At 51.6% G+C, this 21,046-nt stretch overlaps 1 protein-coding gene across 2 annotated transcripts in view; it reads left to right on the top strand.

Moving 5' to 3' along the window:
- KIRREL3 (kirre like nephrin family adhesion molecule 3) overlaps window positions 1-21,046 on the top strand; it is a 308,308-nt gene that overhangs the window by 231,904 nt on the left and 55,358 nt on the right. For both annotated transcript variants that reach the window (XM_039564984.1, XM_039564985.1), the window contains 2 exons: window positions 18,316-18,465; window positions 20,330-20,479. In XM_039564984.1, coding sequence (XP_039420918.1) covers window positions 18,316-18,465; window positions 20,330-20,479 — 300 coding nt within the window. The remainder of the gene's footprint in view (window positions 1-18,315; window positions 18,466-20,329; window positions 20,480-21,046) is intronic.

The raw sequence follows: 21,046 nt of genomic DNA, 5'->3' as shown, positions 1-21,046 counted from the left end.
TATCTGCTGTTCGTTCTCCCCAACTTCCAAAGGACTCTCTGCTCCTTTGGAGAGGGGGAGCAGAGTTCTCTCTGTGATGTTCCAGTCATCTACAGCGGCTGTAGAGTGGCTGAACAACTCTGCTGGTCATAAATCCGACCCAAAGCTCAGGAGCTTTACGGTAACGATGTTGTTGTAGCAGTTAATGGTCGAAGGGTATCATTTTATCTATTGATTTGAGCAGCAGTCCCCTGTGGAAAGCTATTGCGTGGTCTTAAATAAATGAATACAATCCTTCCTCACTCCCTGAGTACAGGCATCAGACATTTCAGGAGCTGCTTCTCTGGCTGTTCAGCCTGCAGGTGTGTACAGGAGAACCCGGATCATGTGGAATCTGTGCCCCATTCCTTTGGAGGGCCCACTAAGAACATTTCAGGAATCGTAGGCTGAAGAGGGACTCTTCACAAGGGCAGGTAGTGGTGGGACAAGGGGGAATGGCCTAAAGGCGAGGGAGGGCAGGGTTAGATGGGATACTGGGAGGAAATTCTTCCCTGTGAGGGTGGGGAGGCCCTGGCACAGATTTCCCAGAGAAGCTGTGGCTGTGCCATCCCTGGCAGTGTCCAAGGCCAGGTTGGATGGGGCTTGGAGCACTGTGGAATAGTGGAAGGTGTCCCTGCCCATGGCAGGGGTGGAACAGGACGGGGTTTAAGGTCCCTCCCAACCCATACCATTCTGGGATTCCATGATTTATATCCATGGATCAACATCTAGGGTGGGATGTATGTGGGATTTATTTCAGCCACTTGAATTCCATCGCCCTTGCCATGCTCCTCAGCTCCTTTCTGGCACTGACATGAGATGTGCACCCAAGGAACATGGCAAGTTGTTGGTAAAAGCTTGTCCTGTGAACTGCCCCTGGAAGCAGGCAGAGATGAGGCTGTGGACCTCACCTTGCCACAGCTGCCACCTTTTGGTGCTGTGGGCTTTGGGCCAGTTTATTTTTAACAGGAGTTGGGGGGACATGAATGACAGGAGGCCCAAGGCTTCTCTCTGGAGATGGCAGATCCGGCTTTCCCAGGTCCACACTGCTCCAGGCTGAGTTTCCCTTGGAGCTGTATCTGCTGATGGTTTCCCCCTCTCTGCAGAGCTGCTGCTGCAGCCTGGGGTCTGTTGTTTAGCTTTCCTCCCTCATGTCCGTGGGACCCTGCCAGGGAGGCTGCTGGCAGCAGTGTGATCACACTGCTGACACAGAGTCATGGAATAGTTTAGGTTGGAAAAGACCTCAGAGATCACTGAGTCCAGCCGTTAACCCAGCACTGCCAGGCCACTGCTAAAGGACATGATGGCCCCCAGAGCAGAGCCTGGAAGGGCAGATCTGGCTCTGCCATCGAGCCAGGTGCTGGGGATGCTGTAAATCCCCCTGGCATGGACACGATAGCCTGGCTGTGTGGAAGTCTCCAGCTCTCAAGGTGTCTGGAAGCCATTCAATCCAGATTTTGGTCAGGAAGGGGGCAGGACATCTCTACCCAAGGCTGGAGAAAGGGAGAGCATCATTTCTGACATTTTGGGAGGCACTTGTGGGGCACAGGCACTGCAGTGCACCCATGGCTGCAAGGAGACACCGGGATTGCTCCTGCCTGGTCTGAATCTCCAACCTCCCTCTCCTGGAGGCAGCCACATGCTTTCTGCAGGCAGAGATGGTTTGGAGCTGCCCAGACTGGAGCAATGAAGCAGTACCAAGCTGCTGTCACTTAGAATATCAATTAAAACCACTGCAGCCTTGTAAGTCCCACCCTGAGACACACTCGGGATCGACAAACAGCCGGGCCTGCCACTGAAATGGCTCTCGAGCCAGCAGGAAGAAATTGGCTGTGCAATTGTGAGCAGGAACTGGAGTGCTGGAGCACTTGCAGCCCAACAGGCTGTGGGGTGGGAGCTAAGACAGGTGTGAAGATGGAACCCTCTGGTGTTCCAGGCACTGGGGAGCCTTTGGTGTGCTTGGAAAAGGCTTAAATAACTCATTTTGAAGCTCTATTCCCAGGATTTCCCTGAGTGTCACATAACACCATCCCTGCAGTCCCAACCCGCAGGATGGAGCTCCTCTCCTACAGGAGCAGAGTGAGGCAGCTCTGTTTCACTGCTGTAATGACAAAATGGGATGAAATTGTGAGTTTCAGGCCAGCAAAATGATCCTGCTTCCATTCCCCAGTGAAGTGGGAATGTGTTGGATTCAAATGAAAGACACTGCCAAGCACCCGGCAACACCATGGCTGTGTTTGAGCTGACTCAGTTTTAAACCCTTCTAAAAGTCCTTTCTTTTCGTAAGGAAATGGGGAAATATGGTTGTGAAGTATCCAGCTGAATGCTGCCAGTCCTGCTTTTCTTGTTTCCCCCCGAGTTATTCGCTGTATCTGGCCAAACCCTCCCCCCTGTGTTCACTCAGAGTGATTGAAGCCCATCAGCAGCCTTCAGGCTGAGGGTGATGAAGAAGGAAAGAGTGGGAATGGTCAAAAACCTGCAGGATAGGCAGGGATCATGTGTGAGGGGCAGTGTGAGTGGAATCCCCCCGGCCAGACAGCCAATTCAAGGATTATTTAATACCCAAGGCTGCCACAAGGAACCTGCAGAGAGCAAAGAACATCAGCCACAAACCTTCCCAGTTCCCTCCAGTGCAGCACCAGTCTCGGGGCCGGTATCTCCGTGCCCTTTTTACACCCCGTGTTTGCTCCTGTGGGTATTTACTCCTCTCTAAACGTATTAATGGAGCTAATCTTAAAGCATATCCAGAGATATCACTTGAGATGGATTTTTTTTTTTCCCTTTAACGAAGACGAAGCTTTTATATAGACGGGAAAAAGAGAAGGGAAGTGAAATGTTCAGTGACTAATGATCCTCATCAATATTCATGAGAGTCAGTAGCATTCCGAGATTTAAAATAAAGGGAGAAAGAGAGAAAGGCATTGACTCCTTTAGAAGCCAAATGAAATATTTAGGTTGACCTGGAGATAAGTATGCTGGGTCGTTGTTGCCGTCAGCTCAGACCAATGTTCAATCCTGGAGCTTTCAAAGGGGGAGCCGAGCTGCCGGTGGATTTTTAAGGAGATAGGAAAGGGCTGGGTGGGCTCACAGAGCAGCAGAAGCCTTCAGCTGAGGGTCAGCTCCATGCTGGGCCGGGTGCTGTGGCACCTCCCACATGGGGAGGGAACAATCCCTGCCCCAGGAACCTGCCAGGGTATGGAATTGTATCCAGGGAGATGCCCACAGCCAGGCTGGGATCAGGCGTGGCCTGTCCCAGGTGAGTCCCAGCTCACACCATCCCCCAAAGGGCTCCTGTCCCGGCCATGCCCTGCAGAGAGGCTGCTCTTTGGGATGGGGGATAGCCTCAAGTGCTGGCTTGGAGGGTGTAGTGGACATTGGATCTGAAGGAGCTGCAGGACCAAACTGCCTGGTGAGAACATCCTTCCTCCAGCTGCAAACAGCTGTGGGTATTGGGGAGCTGATTTGCTGTTGTGGGAGGTGTCTCCTTATCTGTTGTGCTGTCCCTACATGTTTTCCTTCCTTCTCTTCCATCCCTGCCCCCAGAAAATCACCCCAAGTGGACCTAACTTGAAGGCGAAGTTTTAAACCCCTCAAGATACTTGTAAATAGATGGGGGAACCTTAATCCTTCCCCATCTCAGTCTTTTGTCAGCTGGGTGGGAGGAGAAGGAAAACTTCTGCAGAGAAAAAGCTGAAATACAGGTTTGTGAGGATGTAGCTCTGGATGTGCAGCAGCAATGGTGGAGACGGAGAGAATACCAGGATCTTAACAAACAGATTTAACTGCAGACAGCACTCCAGGCCGGGAAGAAAGGCTTCCCCCACCTTCTGCATGTCTCCTCTTCTAAATCTTTTTCCTTTCTGCTTCTGCAAGTTGCCCTTGTCTCCCTCTGCTTCTGAGCCTGCTCCTTTTCACTTCCAAGCCATCCCTTCCCTCCTCCGAGTGACAGCTGTCCCACCCCTGCCGAGGTCGTCTGCCCTTGAGACCATCTTTGGTCTGTGCCCTGATAGAAGGGCCAAGTATTGACTTTGGCTGAGGCTTCATTAAGAGGCAGCCTCATTTGTCAACTTGTTTGTTTCCAGAGCTGCCCGGGAGATGGCAGAGCTCGCATCCCCTCCGAGCCCAGTGCGGCGAGAGTCCGGAATTAACTCCCTTTTCAAGGGTTTCCATCAAGGTCGTTGCAGGTGGCCCTGCACAGTTCTCTCCTCCTCATTAATCGATGTCACTGAGGTTTTAAGCAATGTTAGATCCAGTGGGAGTGTGGATGGGAGACCTGTCCAGGCTCTGGGGGCTGCAAGAACCCGGGGACAGGTGCGTTAGTTAATCCAAGGCACTCCCAGCTGGAAAAGAACTCTGCTCGTAGGGAAATCAGAGCTGGGGCCTTGGACGAGCTCTCAGTGGTGAGATCCTTGCAGGGGGTTCTCTAGGTCTGGCTGAGTAATGACTGCGAGTGATGAAGAAGAATTTCTCTTGTCAGTTGTCATCAGGTCTGCCTGTGATGGCCTCTGGTTCCAGTCCAGAACCCAGTGGTCAGTGAATAAAGCAGTGGCCAGTGTTTGCTTGTAGGGTTTGCCCTCTGCAGGGGTCACCTCCCTGACCTCAGCCGGTGCTGGGTACAGAGATGGCCGGTGATGGACGTGCCCCATGTGAGGGGGACTTGAGGGGAAACAATTTTTCCCTACAATCACATGAAATGACTGAAACTCCAAACATTGGCACTCTCGGGGTTGTTCAGGGATTTGGAATCGGCTCACACAGCAGCCCTGGGAAGAAGAGAGGATCATGGCAGTGCAGGAAGGGTATCACAGGACCAAAGAGTGATGGAATGGTTTGGGTTGGAAGGGACCTTAAAGCCCATCCAGTTCCAATGCCCTGCCATGGGCAGGGACACCTCCCACTGTCCCAGGCTGCTCCAAGCCCCAATGTCCAGCCTGGCCTTGGGCACTGCCAGGGATCCAGGGGCAGCCCCAGCTGCTCTGGGCACCCTGTGCCAGGGCCTGCCCACCCTCCCAGGGAACAATTCCTGCCCAATATCCCATCCAGCCCTGCCCTCTGGCACTGGGAAGCCATTCCCTGTGTCCTGTCCCTCCATCCCTGTCCCCAGTCCTTCTCCAGCTCTCCTGGAGCCCCTTTAGGCCCTGCAAGGGGCTCTAAGTTCTCTCCAGAGCCTTCTCTTCTCCAGGCTGGACACCCCCAGCTCTCCCAGCCTGGCTCCAGAGCAGAGGTGCTCCAGCCCTCAGAGCTTTTCCATGGCCTCCTCTGGACTTGCTCCAGTTGGTTCACGTCCTTCCAGTGTTGAAGACCCCACAGCTGGAGGCAGCACTGCCAGTGGGATCTCGTCTGAGCAGGGCAGAACCCCCTCCCTACCTCCCTCTCTGGCCACACTGTCCCATTGCTCAGAGGCTGGAGCTTTGCTGCTGGGGGCAGATGCTGCAGCACAGGGCGTTTCCAGACCCGTCTGACCCCGTGCAGAAGGAGGTGATGACAAAAAGCCAAACTTCACTGGGGTCCAGTTCCCTGCAGACCCTTAAGTGTCACTGCCCTCGTGAGGGGGGGGGGGTCTCATGAGGCTGTTTCTGTATTCCTGAGAGGTGCAGCAGCCTGAGCAGGAGGTGTGGGAGCATCAGCCCAGCCCATGTGAAGGAAAGCAGCTCAAAAACCAGTGGTGCCAGAGCTCGGCTGTGCTGCAGGGGTTAAAGCTCTTTAAGCGCTGGGTACTTCCACACTCCTGACAGCATGGAGGGAGCTGAGGGAAAGATGTTCCTGGCTGTTGCCACGGGCATTTTGCTTCAGCAGGTCCCGAGGTGATCAGGCAGCAGTAATTGTGCAGCTCCACGTGGGCTGTGATGGGACTGGCACCGCAGCAGCGCCGGCCCCTGCAGCGGGGGAGCGCGGAGCAAAGCCGGGGAGAACGCTGGCTGTGGTGGCAGGAATGGCCCAGGGATTAGAGAGCAGGTTGTAAGAGAAGAGACTGGAGGAGGTAAATTTATATAGTCTGGAGGAGGCTCAAGGGGAGACACGACCAGAGTCTATAAATACACGCAGAAATAGAAACCAAGGGAGGAAATTATTCAGGAGGAGGGAGGACAAGGAGCAGTGCCTGAAGCAAAGCAAGAAAAGTTTATTCTGGGTCTTGCACGGAGGGAGAACAGCCTTCAGCACCCAGCACCTGGCTGGGATAGGGTCCCAGCACCGCTCCAGCTCTGCTCCCCACCCCTCTGATGCCTCACAAACCCGGATTCTCCCCCTCCTAGCCCAGCTCCACTGTGCTTTACAGCAGCCCCACCTCATTTCTTCCCTGCCAGCCGTCTCACACGGGCGTCTGGCACCCAGCCGCCCCAGCATGCCTTCGAAGGTTTAATGAAACAGATTGAGATGCACTTGGGCTTGTGGCTTGACAACTGGTTCCCCTTGGACAGGAACATTTGCCTTCGCTGGGTGACAATGCTTTGAGTCCGTCGCCTTAGGCACTGTGGCTCATTGCTAGTCATCTCCCCAATGAATAATACACAGGCCTGGATATCTGTCTGCATATATCTTCCTTTTCTCTAGGATAATTTAATGTTATCTTTGGGCCTCCTGCTTCAAAGATGAAGAGATTACTTCAAACCTGCAGCCGGCAACCACAGCCATTGGTTTCAAACGTCATTAAGTTTCATTATAACAAATAAACACTGCAATGACATTTATAAGTTACCAGAGAGCACAGAAACACAAATATGAAGCAGATAAACTGCATTTGATCCAAATAATTACTGCAGGCAATATCGAGCTTAGGCTGAGCTGGCAGGCGGGTGCTGGGTAATTTATAGGAGTCCGTAAGGCACTGTGGTGCACATTGCTCCTTGGAAATGATGAGGATGGTGATGTGTCTCTCTCCAAAGCCTCAAACAGGTTATGTTCCTGCCTCCTTGAAGGCAGGGAGCTTTTCCTCAAGTCAGAAACGGACGTGGCACAGGCAGCTGTTGCTGTTTGGGGACTTTCCTCTCACCATTCCTCAGGATTTCAGCCTGAGAAGGGACCAGCATTTGAAATTTGCTCTGCTTTAAGCTGCAAAAGAGCTTTATTTATTTATTTATTTATTTATGTGTTTATTTTTCCTTAGGGGTCTCTATCCCCACTGTGGATAAGTTCTCAAGAGTGGGGAATCCTAGGGGAGAGATTTCCACTGATTTCCTCCAAGAGAGTGTAATTCTATACGTAGAGAATAATGGAATATTAGAATACACTGACTTGGAAGGGACCTGCAAGGATCACCGAGTGCAACTCCTGATTACTAATTATGAAGTTCCTTTCATTTTGACTCCTGGCTTACTCTACCAGCTCTTAACCCTGAGCAAGGACTCCTCTACCAGCAAACCAGATGGAAAAGCGTTTCCTCCAGCTGTCCCCCAAAAACCTGAGTGAAAAGGGGTTTGTTGCTGTGCTGGTTGTGCGAACTCTCCCAAAGCTTTGCCTCTGCTCTGGGGTGAGAGCACATCATCTCCTAAGTGACCCCAGTGGGGCTTGTCATTCCCGAGTCCTGCAGGCAGCCCTGCTCAACCCAGGAGGGGGGTCAGACACAGCCGAGCTTATTGATGAGCATCTCTCATTACCTGCTAATTATCACAGCAGGCTGGAATGTGCTAATCTGCTCTTGCACCGGGGTTTTGCGCCAGGCAGCCATTGACTCGGCAGTGGGGACCATTGAGAAGGAGTTGGTGACAAAACAAACAGCAAAGCCTGTGTTAAATCATCCGAGCCCCCTCCGAGCGATCCCTTCTCCTCCAGCAGGGAAGGGGAGAAGCCACGCGGTCTGTTGGCTTCTCCCAGGGCTGCACCTGGGCTGATAAAGCAGTTGCAGGGCTGTAAATTTTGACTGGGCTCACACTGCCTCTCATTTTTCATGGGTTTTGGCTTTACTGGGTAAAACCCGGGTAAAAAGCACCAGCGAGTTGTTGTAGGCAGTGGTGCAGGTCACTGGCCTCCTCCATCACGGATAAATGCACTTTCGAGGTGTTTCCCTGGCTCTGTGGAGAGTGTAGCCAAGATTTTCATGGAGGGGAGCTTTTATTAAGCTTCCATGTATAGATTGAGAAGTACGTGAATTTTTAAGCACCTTCCTGGGGTAACGAGACGGGCACGTGTGTGAAACATCTCCTGCTCAGAGATGATCTGCTCCTGTCTGTTCATCTCAGCATCTCCAACCCCTCTTGCCTTCCCCCCGCCACTATTTTTTTTGTGTGTATTGCATATACTTCACTTTAGGCTGTTTTTCAGAATAATTTGTTTTAATTTTAAATATGAATCTTGCATGTGTAAAAAAAAAATGCACATATTTGCAATCACTTCCACTTGTAAAAACCCAAACAAACAATAATTATAGCAGAAACCTGCTAATTCTCACTCCATCTTCAGAGCTGATAATTCACGCAGCAGAACCCCGAGCAATCCCGCCCTGCTCGGGTAAACAGCGGGAGCTGGAGCGAGTCCGCAGCCTGCTCTGCAATATCCCCCAGCTCATCTGGCCAGGGGCTCCCCCAAAAGCCACCCAGGTGATGTTTCATGCACACAGCAGCTTCCCGGCCTTCCAGAGCAATAATAAGATTTTTTCTTGCCTTTTCTTCCCTCCATCTGTGAGCTTTGGTGCCACCAAGACGGTTCTTGTTCAGGGAAATGTCTGCTAGGGGAATCTTCTGTGGTGGCACTTCCAACACTTGCAGAGATGGAAACACCCTGTAGAGAGGCTCATTTAACCACTCTTTGGTGAATTCTCCAATCTATACAATGTCTCACCAATCTGTAGCAAGACTCGTTAAAATTATTTTGAGAAGGAGCAGAATTTTCCACTCATTTTAATATTACAGAATCCCAGAGCAGTTTGGGTTGGAGGGGATCTTAAAGATCATGCAACCCCCCTGCCATGTGCAGAGAACATAACATTAAATATCTGCATTTTCAGTTCTGAACTGCATCTTCATTCTGATTTCTCTCCGTGCCTCAAAGCATGTGATAACAGATTTTGAAAAACGAGGATGGAAGTGAAACATGGTGCAACCCAAGGCGAGCTCTTTGCTCTAATTTTCCACCCCGTGAACTGCACAACTTCCAGTTGCTGCTCTTCCTGGGAGCAGAGCCAGACTTTGAAATCTCCAAATCGTTTGTGAAATGGATTATTCATCCTTCTCGTTTTCCTACGGACGAGTGTCCTCTGTGCCCTCTAACTCGAAGATGAGCTGAGATTTAAAGGACTCTTGTTTCAAAAGAGCAGCCCTGATCTGGGAATGAAGGGTGGGCAAAGGGGATGCACTTGGCTTGAAAGTAATCCAGGAAAGGGAGGATCACCGGAGAGGTTTCAGAAGGTCACAGGGAATAAAATCCTGAAGAATTTTATCTGGGAGACTTGGAGCAGGCAGGGTGCTGCCCACTGGTTTGCACATCCACTGTTATTTTTAGAAGGAAAAGTTCCTTTTTCTTCTCTGTGGATTCAAGTGGGAGGTTTTAGGTCCCAGGAGTGTCTGTGCAAGACTCCTGCAGCTGAGGACCTGCCACCCCCTTTCTGAGCTACAAAAAGCAGCTGGGGCTGTCACAGAGAGAGCTGCCCAGCTGGAATTACTGGAGCAGGAGCATCCCCTGCTCTGCTCTCACCCCTGAGCCCATCGGCCTGGCCCTGGGGGAGCTGTGCCAGGACACTGCACCTTGACAGGAGAAAAAATGGGAATTTCTTATTCTGCCATGGCTTCCTCGGCAGCGCCTGTAACAAAATAATTCTTGGAGTCACTGGCAGTGTTCAGTGGAGCCAGGCCTGCAGGTGGATCAATGGGAGGAAATCTATTCCCCTCTGCTCTTGTCTCCACAAGGGAAAATGCTCAGCGCCTGCCCAGGGTTTCCAGTGCCTCTGGAACAGCTGCTGGTGCCACTGCCCTTGTTCCCAGCAAGACAGGCATCACCCTGTGCCCCGAGCAGCCCTGGCAGAGGCTCAGAGCTTACAGCTGCCCTTGCAGAGGGAGCCAGGGCAGCCCAGGCATTGTGGTGAGGTGCTGGCCCCAGCCCAGGGTGGGGGGAAGCTCTCCCACCTCTCCCCTCTGCCACACCTTTACTGACACCACCAGCTTTGCCTCTTGCTGACTCTTCAGCTCCTCTGCCGCCCCACTGCCACACCTCGCCTGCCTTCCCCCCTCCTCCTGTGCTGGCCCCTGGGTAAAACACTGTTTGCCGCCTCTTCTCCAACCCTGCAAAAGTCCTGTGTGCCCCAAAGCACACGTTCCAGCTCTGGCAGCTTGGCTAATAGGAGGTAATGCTGCTTGCTCAGAGCTCGGGGTTATCTGGGCAGCAGGTACCCGTGAGGCTGTGAGAGAGGAGCGGCCACAGGAGCCATCCACGGAGCCTGGAGCCATCCCTGGAGCCTGAATATTCAGTGTGATCCAGTCCATAAGGTCACTTGAATGCTGCTTTTTGGTGCCTGGATGCAGTACATTAGTTTGTTTCCTATCAACTCCCAGGAACAGGCATTTAATCTCACAAGAGGTAATTCTCCAGGCTGGCACTGGGAAGAGTTTGCTAATAAATATCCCACGGTAAGGATACTCTTACACCTTTCCCAATTGGCAGCTAATAGCAGAGCAGCTGATGACATTTCAGCCCTTTCTGCATGGCTGATCAAACTCCTGACGGTGACTTTGAAAGCAGTGCTGGGATTTTGTGTGGGTATCAAAGCCAGCAGAACACTCGATAGCTCAGATCTCTTGCCTGTGTGACTAATAGACAAAAAGATCCCTGAAAGGTTTCATATCTTACTCAAAATTTCCCTGTTTCCTGTTTGAAGCTACTTAGTGGACACAGTGGGACGTTGATGATTCCTCTCAGAGCAGTGCTAGGAAAACATCTGACATCGCTGTGGGATGAGCTCAGCTCACCACGTGGGCTGGCTCGGAGCTGCTCATGGCCAGGAGACAGCGCATTCCCAGAGGCCAGGCAGGAGAGCAGGGCACTGGCTTTGCACCTTAAACTCCGCTCTGGCAGCTGGCGTTAGGACCACGGGATCATTTGATTTTAAAAAGACTTAAGATCATCAAGTCCAACCCTGAACCCAGCACCCCCAGCATGTTGACCACTAAGCCACGTCCCCAAGTGCCGCATCCGCGCATCTGTGAACGCTCCAGGGATGGGGACCCCACCACTGCCCTGGGCAGCCCCTTGAAATGCTTTGCAACCCTTTCTGTGAAGAATGTTTTCCTAAATTATCCAGCCTAATAGGAGATAATGCAGCAACCTGAGGCTATTTCCTCGTGTCCTGTCCCACGTTCCCTGGGAGCAGAGTCTGACCCCCACCTGGCTGCACCCTCCCTCAGGGAGCTGTGGAGAGGCAGAAGGTCCCCCCTGAGCCTCCTTTCCTCCAGGCTCCCTCAGCCTCTCCTGGTGCTCCAGCCCCTTCCCCAGATCATTTCCCTACTTTTCATTGCTTTTCCTGGGGATCACTTTGGCTTTGGTTTCTCCTCAGTGCATCCCACACCTTCCCCTCTGAGCTGGAATCACTGGGGACCCCCAGGCTGTGCTTCCAGGGAAAGTCCTGTCTCCCTGGATGTTTGTGGGTGAGCAAGGCACGAGCTCAGCTCCCTGCTTCCCTCTTGGAGCGGGGACACATCTGCCAGGTCACAGGGCTGGTCGGTGAGAAGCAGCATTCCATACACCTGAGTCATCCCTTCACTGAAGGTGTTGTGCTTTGGTTCCTTTCAAGTCGAATAATTCAGCACTGAGGCCGCGTGAGCCGGACTGACACAGTCACACTAACAAAGACCAAACTGACATTTTTGCTCAAAAGGATTTTATTTTCTTTTCTCCCCAAGGAAGCTGAATTTAAAAAATGGAAAGCTTATGTAAGGGCTGAACTCGAGCTACCTCTCTCATTTTTGCCATGAAGCCAGAGGAAGTACCTGACATGTGGCCACCAGCAGCAAGGGACATCTCCTCACTGAGGACAGCATTGCTGCTGCGATCCCTCTGCTCCTGTCTGGGTAGCCACAGCTCTTCTGCTTCTCCAGTGGTGCAAGAAAAGCTCATCTCTGTCCTTGTCTGGGGAAATCCTTGCCTCTGGGAACATGTTCCATGTGCTCTGTGCTCAGCCAGGCCTTGGGCTCCACCTCAGAGCAGGTCCGGGCGTTGTCTCCCACCAGGGAGGGAATTGGGATGCAGGGAATAATGAGCAGCTCTGCCGCCCGCACGGCTCTTCCCCGTGCTTGCCCATGACTGACAATTCCACAGAGCTTTGTAAATAATGTAAGGCTTTTGTCTGCTTGCTTTTCCTACTCATCTGAAAATCAATGCGGGCACGTGTTCTGGAGCACAATGGGCCCTGTGCGGGGGGCTCGGTGTCCTTGGCTCCGGGGAGGGGACCCAAAGGAGCACTGGGAACCAGCCTGTTTGTCACGGGGTGGTGCAGAGCCAGGCCCTGGTCTGCTGGGAAAGTGTGGGCACGGAGCCATCTCTTCTCCATGGCCAAGAGATGGCTGCATCTCCGGGCATCGTGCCATGAGAAACCAGCCCTGAGCTGGGCCGAAATGCCCTGCTTTCCATCGGGTGGGAGCTGCTTGGTCTGAAGAGGGACCCTCCTGGGATGCTGGGTAAGATTAGGGTGTCACACAGCAGCCCCTTGATCATCCTTCAAGCTCCAGGCTGAGGGAAGGATCAGCTCTTCCCGCTGAGGGACAAGGAGAAAGTCCCACCGCTCCTGCTCACCAGGCCTTTCATTTTGGAACAGCAATATTTTGACAAGGAGCTCACAGTCCTCCTTCTCCACTTCTGTGCTCTCCTCAACAAAAAGGACTAATTCTTTTCAGAGCACAATGGACATTCAAAGCTTCGCTTACATAAAAGCAGCCACGACGTCTCCATTTCTAATGAGTCATTGTTCCCTCGGTGAGTCTCTCGCTTCCTACTACAATACTCACTCCTCTTGGGTAATGAAAATTTAACTTTCTGCTGCTCCCGGTTGCTGGTTTGGGCGCGAGAGGCTGCAAGCTGAAATAATTCAGCCAGGAACTCATGCAAACAGATTTCGGTCTTCAGATAGCTTAAAAAGCCTGTAGCCAACACTGGCTTCAGTGATGGAAGGGGCTTCAAGGTTCTGCTGCAGCACAGACTGTGGCAGTGTCATTGTGTAGGTGTCTTCCTCTGCTTTCTGGGTTGTAAAACAGGATTTTTGGGCCTTCTCACCATTCGTGGGTGTTGGGACATCTGAAAAGCAATGCCCTGGCACTGGAAGTGTCATTTCCCTTGGAAGTCACAAACAGAAGAGTGTCAGCCTTTGTTTGAAAGAACAAGGCAACAAGAGAACCACTGAAAAACAGGAGCCACAGGTGCAAAATCCATTAAGGAAATCTAAAGAGTTCTAAAGTGGTTCTCTCTTTTTTCCTCTTTTTTTCTTTCTTTAGCTTTTACAACATGCTTGTGGCTTCACAAGCATCCTGCCTGGGCTTTTTGAGAACACGGTTAATGTTCTTGCCTGCTCGCTCTTCACTGTGGCGCCTTTATTGTCCCCTTTTGTCCCTGCTGTTCGGGATTTCAGTGGCTGCGGACGTGCCCCCCATGAGAGAGACTCCTTGAGGAAGGCAGGAGCTCGGGCACCAGCAAGGGGATCCCGCTGGTGCCTGGCAGTTCCTCAGGGAGCGGGGCAAAGCAGGAGGAGATGGGAAGGTTCCGGGATCAAGGGCTCCTCTGACACCAAGCCCTCACCCACGACAGCAGGTGACCTGCGGTGACAGGGCCCTTCCAGCTGCAGGGCTGCTCCAGCGTGCAGGTGGGACACTGGGGTTGTGCTGGACTGTGGCCAAGTGGCGTCATTAGCATCTCATTTCCATATCTGTTTTTGCTTTTAAAACAAAACCAAAAAAATCAACAATGCGTTCAGAGCCCTAATTTTTGCTTCTGCTCAAGGCACTGCTGTGCTGGATGAACAGATCCTCTCCCAGGGGCAGAGTCAGTGCCCAGTGAAATTCCCAGTGAAATTCCCAGGAAGCCGGGCATCAACTGGGTTGTTTCTTTGAAAATATTCCAAGTCTTTACACTTGAGGGAAGATGGGGTGTGGAAGTAAAACAGGGCTACACTTGGGTTGGGGGCACATGGACACGTTGCTGCATCTCCCGGCTTCGCTGTGCAGCACTTCCCAAACCCAGATGTGGGGATTCTTCGTCCAGCAGGAGGTGACAAGGAGATGGGGGATGAGGGTGCCATGCCTGGACTCTTGGTTGGGCTTGTGTGGTCAGCTGGGTCCAGCTCCGGGGTTCTCAGCACAGGAAGGACGTGGAGCTGCTGGAGTGAGTCCAGAGGAGACCATGGAGATGTTCCAGGGCTGGAGCCCCTCTGCTCTGGAGCCAGGCTGGGAGAGCTGGGGGTGCTCACCTGGAGAGGAGAAGGCTCCAGGGAGAGCTCAGAGCCCCTTGCAGGGCCTAAAGGGGCTCCAGGAGAGCTGGAGAGGGACTGGGGACAAGGCATGGAGGGACAGGACACAGGGAATGGCTTCCCACTGCCAGAGGGCAGGGCTGGATGGGAGATTGGGCAGGAATTGTTCCCTGGGAGGGTGGGCAGGCCCTGGCACAGGGTGCCCAGAGCAGCTGTGGCTGCCCCCGGGTCCCTGGAAATGTCCAAGGTCAGGTTGGACATTGGGGCTTGGAGCAGCCTGGGACAGTGGGAGGTGTCCCTGCCCATGGCAGGGGGTGGAATGAGATGAGCTTTTAAGTTCCCACCCAAACCATTCCACAATTCTGTGATGAACTCCTATCTCTGCAGAGATTTGCATTAGCCAGCATTTTTTGTTGAAAACCTACTTAGTGGAAGGGGAGAAATTGGGAAACTCCTGCTTGCCCAACAGGTTGGAGTCAGACCTCCTGCTTTGAAACCAAAGCATCATTTTGTAACAGCATTTTAAACATTCCTGGAAAAATACCCACCTGGCATCTTTCAGCCCATTTTCTTGTAGCTGAAAATGCTCAACCTTTGTAAATCACCCTCTCCCAATCTCCCCATTTTCAGTTATTTTCTGTCAAGTATCTTATCTGCCTTAAAACTTTTCTGCAAATTACTTGTTCCTTTGACATTAAGACATAAGCTGTAACGTGGACGGGCCTCTGATCTTCCAAACCCAGTTAAACCCAGTAATCAGACTTTAAGCTGATTTGAAAGCGAGTTGAGCTCTGCCTTCAGTACTTTTTTCTTCTTTTTTTATCTGTGATTTAGGGAGAGATGATCCTGCTGTGGAGCAGGGACTGGGCCAGGTAATGCTCTTAAGGTCCTTACACCCATCTCTCCTCTCCTGTGACTGAGTCTGAGCTGTTTGAAGCTGAAATGGAGCCTCGGATGAATAAAAAATGGGTTTAAGTGACAATTCTTCACACTGAACAAGCACAGGGAAGGGAAAGACAGGAGACATATGCCATGTTTCTGCTCTGATTTTCCGTGGCCATCAGCTCGTCTTCAAAACGAATCAAGAAGTAAGAGAAAAAGGAAAAATAAAACGTAAAAAGAGCTTCATTTCCAGCAGCAATTACCAAACGAAGCCCGTGCTTAATGGGCATTTGCAGAGGGCACAGACACCACTTTGTGCCTCCGCGTTCTCATTAGGGCTCGTGCAGCTCCCAGCTGACAAGCTGATAATTCTCACTGATAAAACAAATCTTTTTGGGTTATTGCTGCCTTCCTGCACTGTCCCTGCTCGCCCAGCTCTGCCTTGAGAATTGTCAGGATTACAGAGTGAGCTGTGAAAACCCAGTTAGCAGGTGGGAAGTATATATTAAAATAAAACAACAAAACAACAAAGCAACAAAACACTCATTTTTTCTGCTTTCTGAGTTTTCTCTCTCATCCCACTTTTCCCTGCTATCTGAGGACTGCTTGTCCTTTTTGAGTCCAAAAAAAAAAAATACAGAGCTGATTCATATTCCCTTTGAAATCAAATATTTAAATCTTAACTCAGCATGAGGGCTTGTGCTGGAGTGAGGCCACCATGACTTCCAACAAGTGTGTCCCAGCAGGAAAAGCTGGAATCTCCTTGGGAATTAACCTGCCTGGTTGTGCAGGCAGCACCACGCTGAGAGCCACCACTGTGGTCTTTTGGAGGGTCTGTGGTGAAAATCAGAGCTCCTTGGAGATGTGGGGGTGCTGGGAGACCCGGGATCTGTGCAACACCTCGGAATGAGGTGCCCAAGGTGCTCCTGGAGATCTGCAAAAACTTCAGCTGGGCTTTTTACCTTCCTGCATGTAAACCAGCTTGGAATTTAGAAAGGACAGCTCTGCTTTTCCCTGTGCTTCTTTAGGTGGCTAAGAGCAAGCTAAAGCTGTAATAAAATAAATGTGGGGGCACACGTTGGTTCAGCGGCAGGAGTTGGAAAATGATGGAGCTTTGGAGCTTTGCCCTGCAGGAAAGGCCCAGCAGCGCATCTGGAAACAAGTTGGGATGCAAGACCTTGTGTCACGCTTAACCTTGGTTCCGGATTAATCATCAGTCAATGATTAAATGGAGTCGGTGTAAATTAGGATTGAATTGATTTGGGGTGGATCACATGGACACTGTCCTGCTTTGACAAATTGGTTTTAAAGAGCAATTTTTCCTCCAGCCCAGTCCCCTTCCATGAACTGAACAGACTCTCAGTGGAGGGGCACGGGCTCTGAATTCCTGCCTGGTGCAGGGCCATAATTCCCACCCAGACAGGCTCCTGGTCGTACAAACCCCACAGGTAACACAGTGAGGGGCATTTGGTGGTTCTGCCTTTTCCCCAACACCTCTCTTTGCCAGATCTTCTCCTGCATCCAGAGTCAGAGCAAGACCAAGTGGTGACAGAGCATTTGCGATGCTCTACAACCAGCTCACACGAAGGACTGCACTCACAGGAGCCCAGACACCAGCAAATCTGCCTGAAATGGCCCCACATTTAAGATCTTCCAGCATTAGACTGCGTCTCTGAAAGGGGATTTTCGGGTTGTCCCATGCACTCATTATGGAAAGAAAAAAAACCATCAGGATTTAATACTTTGAATCCCTGGACGTGTCCAAGGCCAGGTTGGATGGGGCTTGGAGCAACCCAGGATAGTGGGAGGTATCCCTGCCCATGGCAGGCGGTGGGATGAGATGGGCTTTAAGATTCTCTGATTCTGTGAATGATTTCCAATCATGGCAAAGCCAAGGGAGAGTGAAAATGAAATGTAGTGCTGAGTAAACTCTGCTGTGGAAGAGGCCACAGTGACTGGAGTACACCCCACGGCAAATGAGAAGCGCCATGTCACACCTGAGGTGTGAGACATCCCACCACGGCAGGAGATGACGGGGGCTGGGATTTGTTACTGCAGCATTGCGGGTAGGGAAGGGTGAGGAGAGGGATCTGTGAGTTTCACGATGCAGTTTGGGCGAAAGGCAGTGCTGAAGCAGGTCCTTCCTTTCCCCTGCAGATGTGTGGGAAGCTCCCAGCAAATGCCAGGAGGTTACACGGGGGGAGGGAGGGGAACAGCAGCAGCTGGTTGTTTCCCTGCATGTTTTATAGCAGGTTGTTATCTGTGCATCCTGATTTCGGGGAGCACACGAGGTGGGAGCAAGGCTCACAAGCAGAGGACCAACATCCTCCTTTATTACGTGTAATATAAAATATTGCTGCTGCTGGACATCCTGCTGCTTCTCTGTCTGTGATCATTGTGGCTGAAACACTACCGCCACAATTTGGAATAAAACAGTTACAGGAAATACTGGTGCCTCTTGGCTGGAGCTTTTTCCTCCCCCAGGGAGCAAAAATATTGTAAATGTTTGTCACTAAGTGCTGTGTCCAGCGCTGGGTCCTCAGCACAGAAAAGATGTGGAATTTCTGGAGTGAGTCCAGAGGAGACCATGGAGATGCTCCAGGGCTGGAGCCCCTCTGCTCTGGAGCCAGGCTGGGAGAGCTGGGGGTGCTCACCCAGAGAGGAGAAGGCTCCAGGGACACCTCAGAGCCCCTTGCAGGGCCTAAAGGGGCTCCAGGAGAGCTGGAGAGGGACTGGGGACAAGGCATGGAGGGACAGGACCCAGGGAATGGCTTCCCAGTGCCAGAGGGCAGGGCTGGATGGGATATTGGGCAGGAATTCTTCTCTGTGAACGGGATGAGCTTTATGTCCTTTCCAACCCAAACCATTCCATCATTCTATGGAGCAATCACATAATTAAGCAATCACATAATTAAAAGCTTCAGAGCTCATTTGTGCTGTGCCAGAGCATCCTGGACTGCTGCATCCCGAGGAACTGCATCGTGCTGAAAACCACTGGAGAACTGACAGCGTCCTGTTCTCTCTTGTTCCCTGTGCAGGCCAGGCGTCTTCGTTCACCCAGCAGCCCCAGGACCAGGTGGTGATCGCGGGGCAGCCGGTGACGCTGCTCTGTGCCATCCCCGAGTACAATGGCATCGTGCTCTGGATCAAGGACGGGCTGGCCCTCGGAGTTGGACGGGATCTCTCGAGTAAGTCGGGACACCACCCTCCATAAATGAGGAGAGCAGGAGCTCTCCTTGACACAACATTTTTTTGGGGAATAATGTTTTCATTTCAACTCCACCTTCCAGCCTGCCCAAACATAGGCACTGATGCTTGGAATAAACCAAAACTTATTTCACTATGACCTGAAACAAAACTGTTGGCTCCCACAGGTGGCGCCTGACCCTTTGGAAAACCCTGTTTTGATTTCCTTGGAAACAAATGTCGCCTTTCCAAAATGTGGGATGAAATGTTTTGTAAATGTTGAAAGTGCCTGTTTTGATATTCTCAAAAATAAAAAGAACCATAGAATATCCTGAGTTTGAAGGGACCCACAAGCCTCTGTTTGCTTTGGACAAGTGCTTGTGGCTTCCTCAAGCTTTAGTTTTGGCAAATTATAGTTTGGTGACCAAATTCCTCAGAACCCACATTCCTTAATCCCACACCCACATCGTGATTGAGGGTTAATTGCAGCTGGTGAAGACAGGTGCAACGCTGGGGAAGTTTAGAGTTTTTTCTGTATATTGCACTGGAAAACGCTAATTTGGAACTGAAATATTTCAAGTGATTAAGGAGAGCTGGAAATAGCCTGAGAGGACATGGAGCCCTTCAGGAGCTGCGGTGTCCCCCCAGGCTCTGCAGAGTTTGTACACGTGTGACACTGCTCAGCTCCTGGTGACATGAGAGAGTTTTCCCCAAGGCAAGAAGCAGCATTCAGAAACCAGGGGAGGCTCCTTGCTTCCTGGTCTCCAGGGACCCTGCTCTCCCTAAAGTGCAATGCCTGCTTCTTCTTTCCCTCCGTTTTTTATTAATACATATAATTGCTCATTTGCAGCCGTGCCCGAGTGAGCAGCCCCATCTTCGCCTGTTTTTCAAAGCTCTGAGCCACAACTTTTGCATCTATTAGAGAGCTGAGCTTTCCATGCAAGACCTTGCAACACGACTGGGTAACAAGAGCTGCAGTGAAGGAGGGAGCTGATGTGAATGACTTCCACAATTAACGGAGCCGGGGCTGCTGGAAGCCGCAGGAGCTGCCAGCTCGCGTGATACCAGCTCAGCCAGTGTCTAATTAGCACAATGCAAACAAACCCATCATTTGTATTTCTCGCAGTTCAGGAGAGCAAATCCTGCTGTTGGTGACTCGAGGAACAACAAAAGCACAGGGATGTGCCAGTGCTGTGTTACACAGGGCAGTGGGCAGCAGTGGGACGGGGGGATGGCACCTTTCCTCCCGTGTGTCCATCCTGTGTGTCCAGCCAGGCTGACCAGGGCTACCCCCAGACCCCTGCCCAAGCTTTACACAGACCTGACCGTGCTTGGATTCCCAGGTGTCACCACAGCTGATTTCAGGAGCTGAGGATATTCCATGACAGGCTGCAGAGGAGCAGGAGGTGCTGGGTTTCCAGCTGGAAGGGCTCATCCCTTTTTCTTGCCCAGAGAGGCTGTGAATACCCCAACCCTGGAAGGGTTCCAAGCCAGGCTGGAGAAGGCCTTGAGCAACCTGATCTAGTGGGAGGTGTTCTTGCCCATGGCAGGGGGGGAATGGGTCCAGATGATCTTTAAGGTCAAAACCAAACCTTCCAACACTTAACATTCTATGATCCCATGATTCCTTGGGACTTCAGTTAATGCTCCTTCATCAGCACTTCTTGTTTTGAACCTGTAGAGCAAAACATGCAGTATCTTTCCTGAATTTGGCAGGTTCTTTCTCTCTCTCTCTGGGCTGGCTGCCAAGGAGGGGAGGAAGCTCCCTGGATCCTGGGAATTGCTGTGGGGTGCTGGGGCTCCGCTCTCCTCACCCCTGGGCTCGTGGCTCCAGCTGCCTCCTGACCCGTGCTTTGCCTTCGGCAGGTTATCCGCGCTATCTGGTCGTAGGAGACCATCTGTCGGGACAGCACCACTTGAAAATCCTGCGAGCTGACCTGCAGGATGACGCCGTGTACGAGTGCCAGGCCATCCAAGCCGCCATTCGATCCAGACCTGCCCGGCTGACTGTCCTCGGTGAGTCCCGGCTCCTCACACACCGCAGGGTATTTCTGGGGGGTTTCACTGCCTTCATGGTCACACTGAGTGGCTTTTGACAAAATGTTTTGCTGCTGGATCAAGAGGAGTGGGAATGAATCTGTGTGAGAGCAGTGGATCTCACTCAATCCCGAGAACAGGAGCAAAGGAAGCTGCTCGGGGAAGCTGCAGTTCTGGGGTGGAGTACGGCAGTTCTAGGAGGAGTAACACAGGCACCGAGGGTTTGGCACTTCAGCTCTATGGATTTATGCCTCAGTTCAAGAGATTCTCCATAAATTTAAGGATATAATGAGTGTCAGTGTCATCACTTACGCGTTACCCTGCCTACAGGACCGGGACGACTCCACCCCTTGAGGAAAGGCTGGTTTCACACTATTGCAGTATTTTTAAACTACCTACATACTAATATTTTATCACCCTGAGTTTCTCAGTAATTAATCTTTCCCACGAGCAGCACAGGAGGATATTGCCTGGGATTGCAAACTGGAAGTGGCTCCCAAAATCATGTGAAGGACCTTTTTGTGTGGGAGATGCTGGGGAGCACTG

Source organism: Corvus cornix, chromosome 24, assembly GCF_000738735.6.
Source record: "Corvus cornix cornix isolate S_Up_H32 chromosome 24, ASM73873v5, whole genome shotgun sequence".
NCBI classification, from domain to species: domain Eukaryota; kingdom Metazoa; phylum Chordata; class Aves; order Passeriformes; family Corvidae; genus Corvus; species Corvus cornix.
The sequence above is the reverse complement of the archived record's forward strand: the minus strand, read 5'-3'. Positions and strand labels throughout refer to the sequence as shown.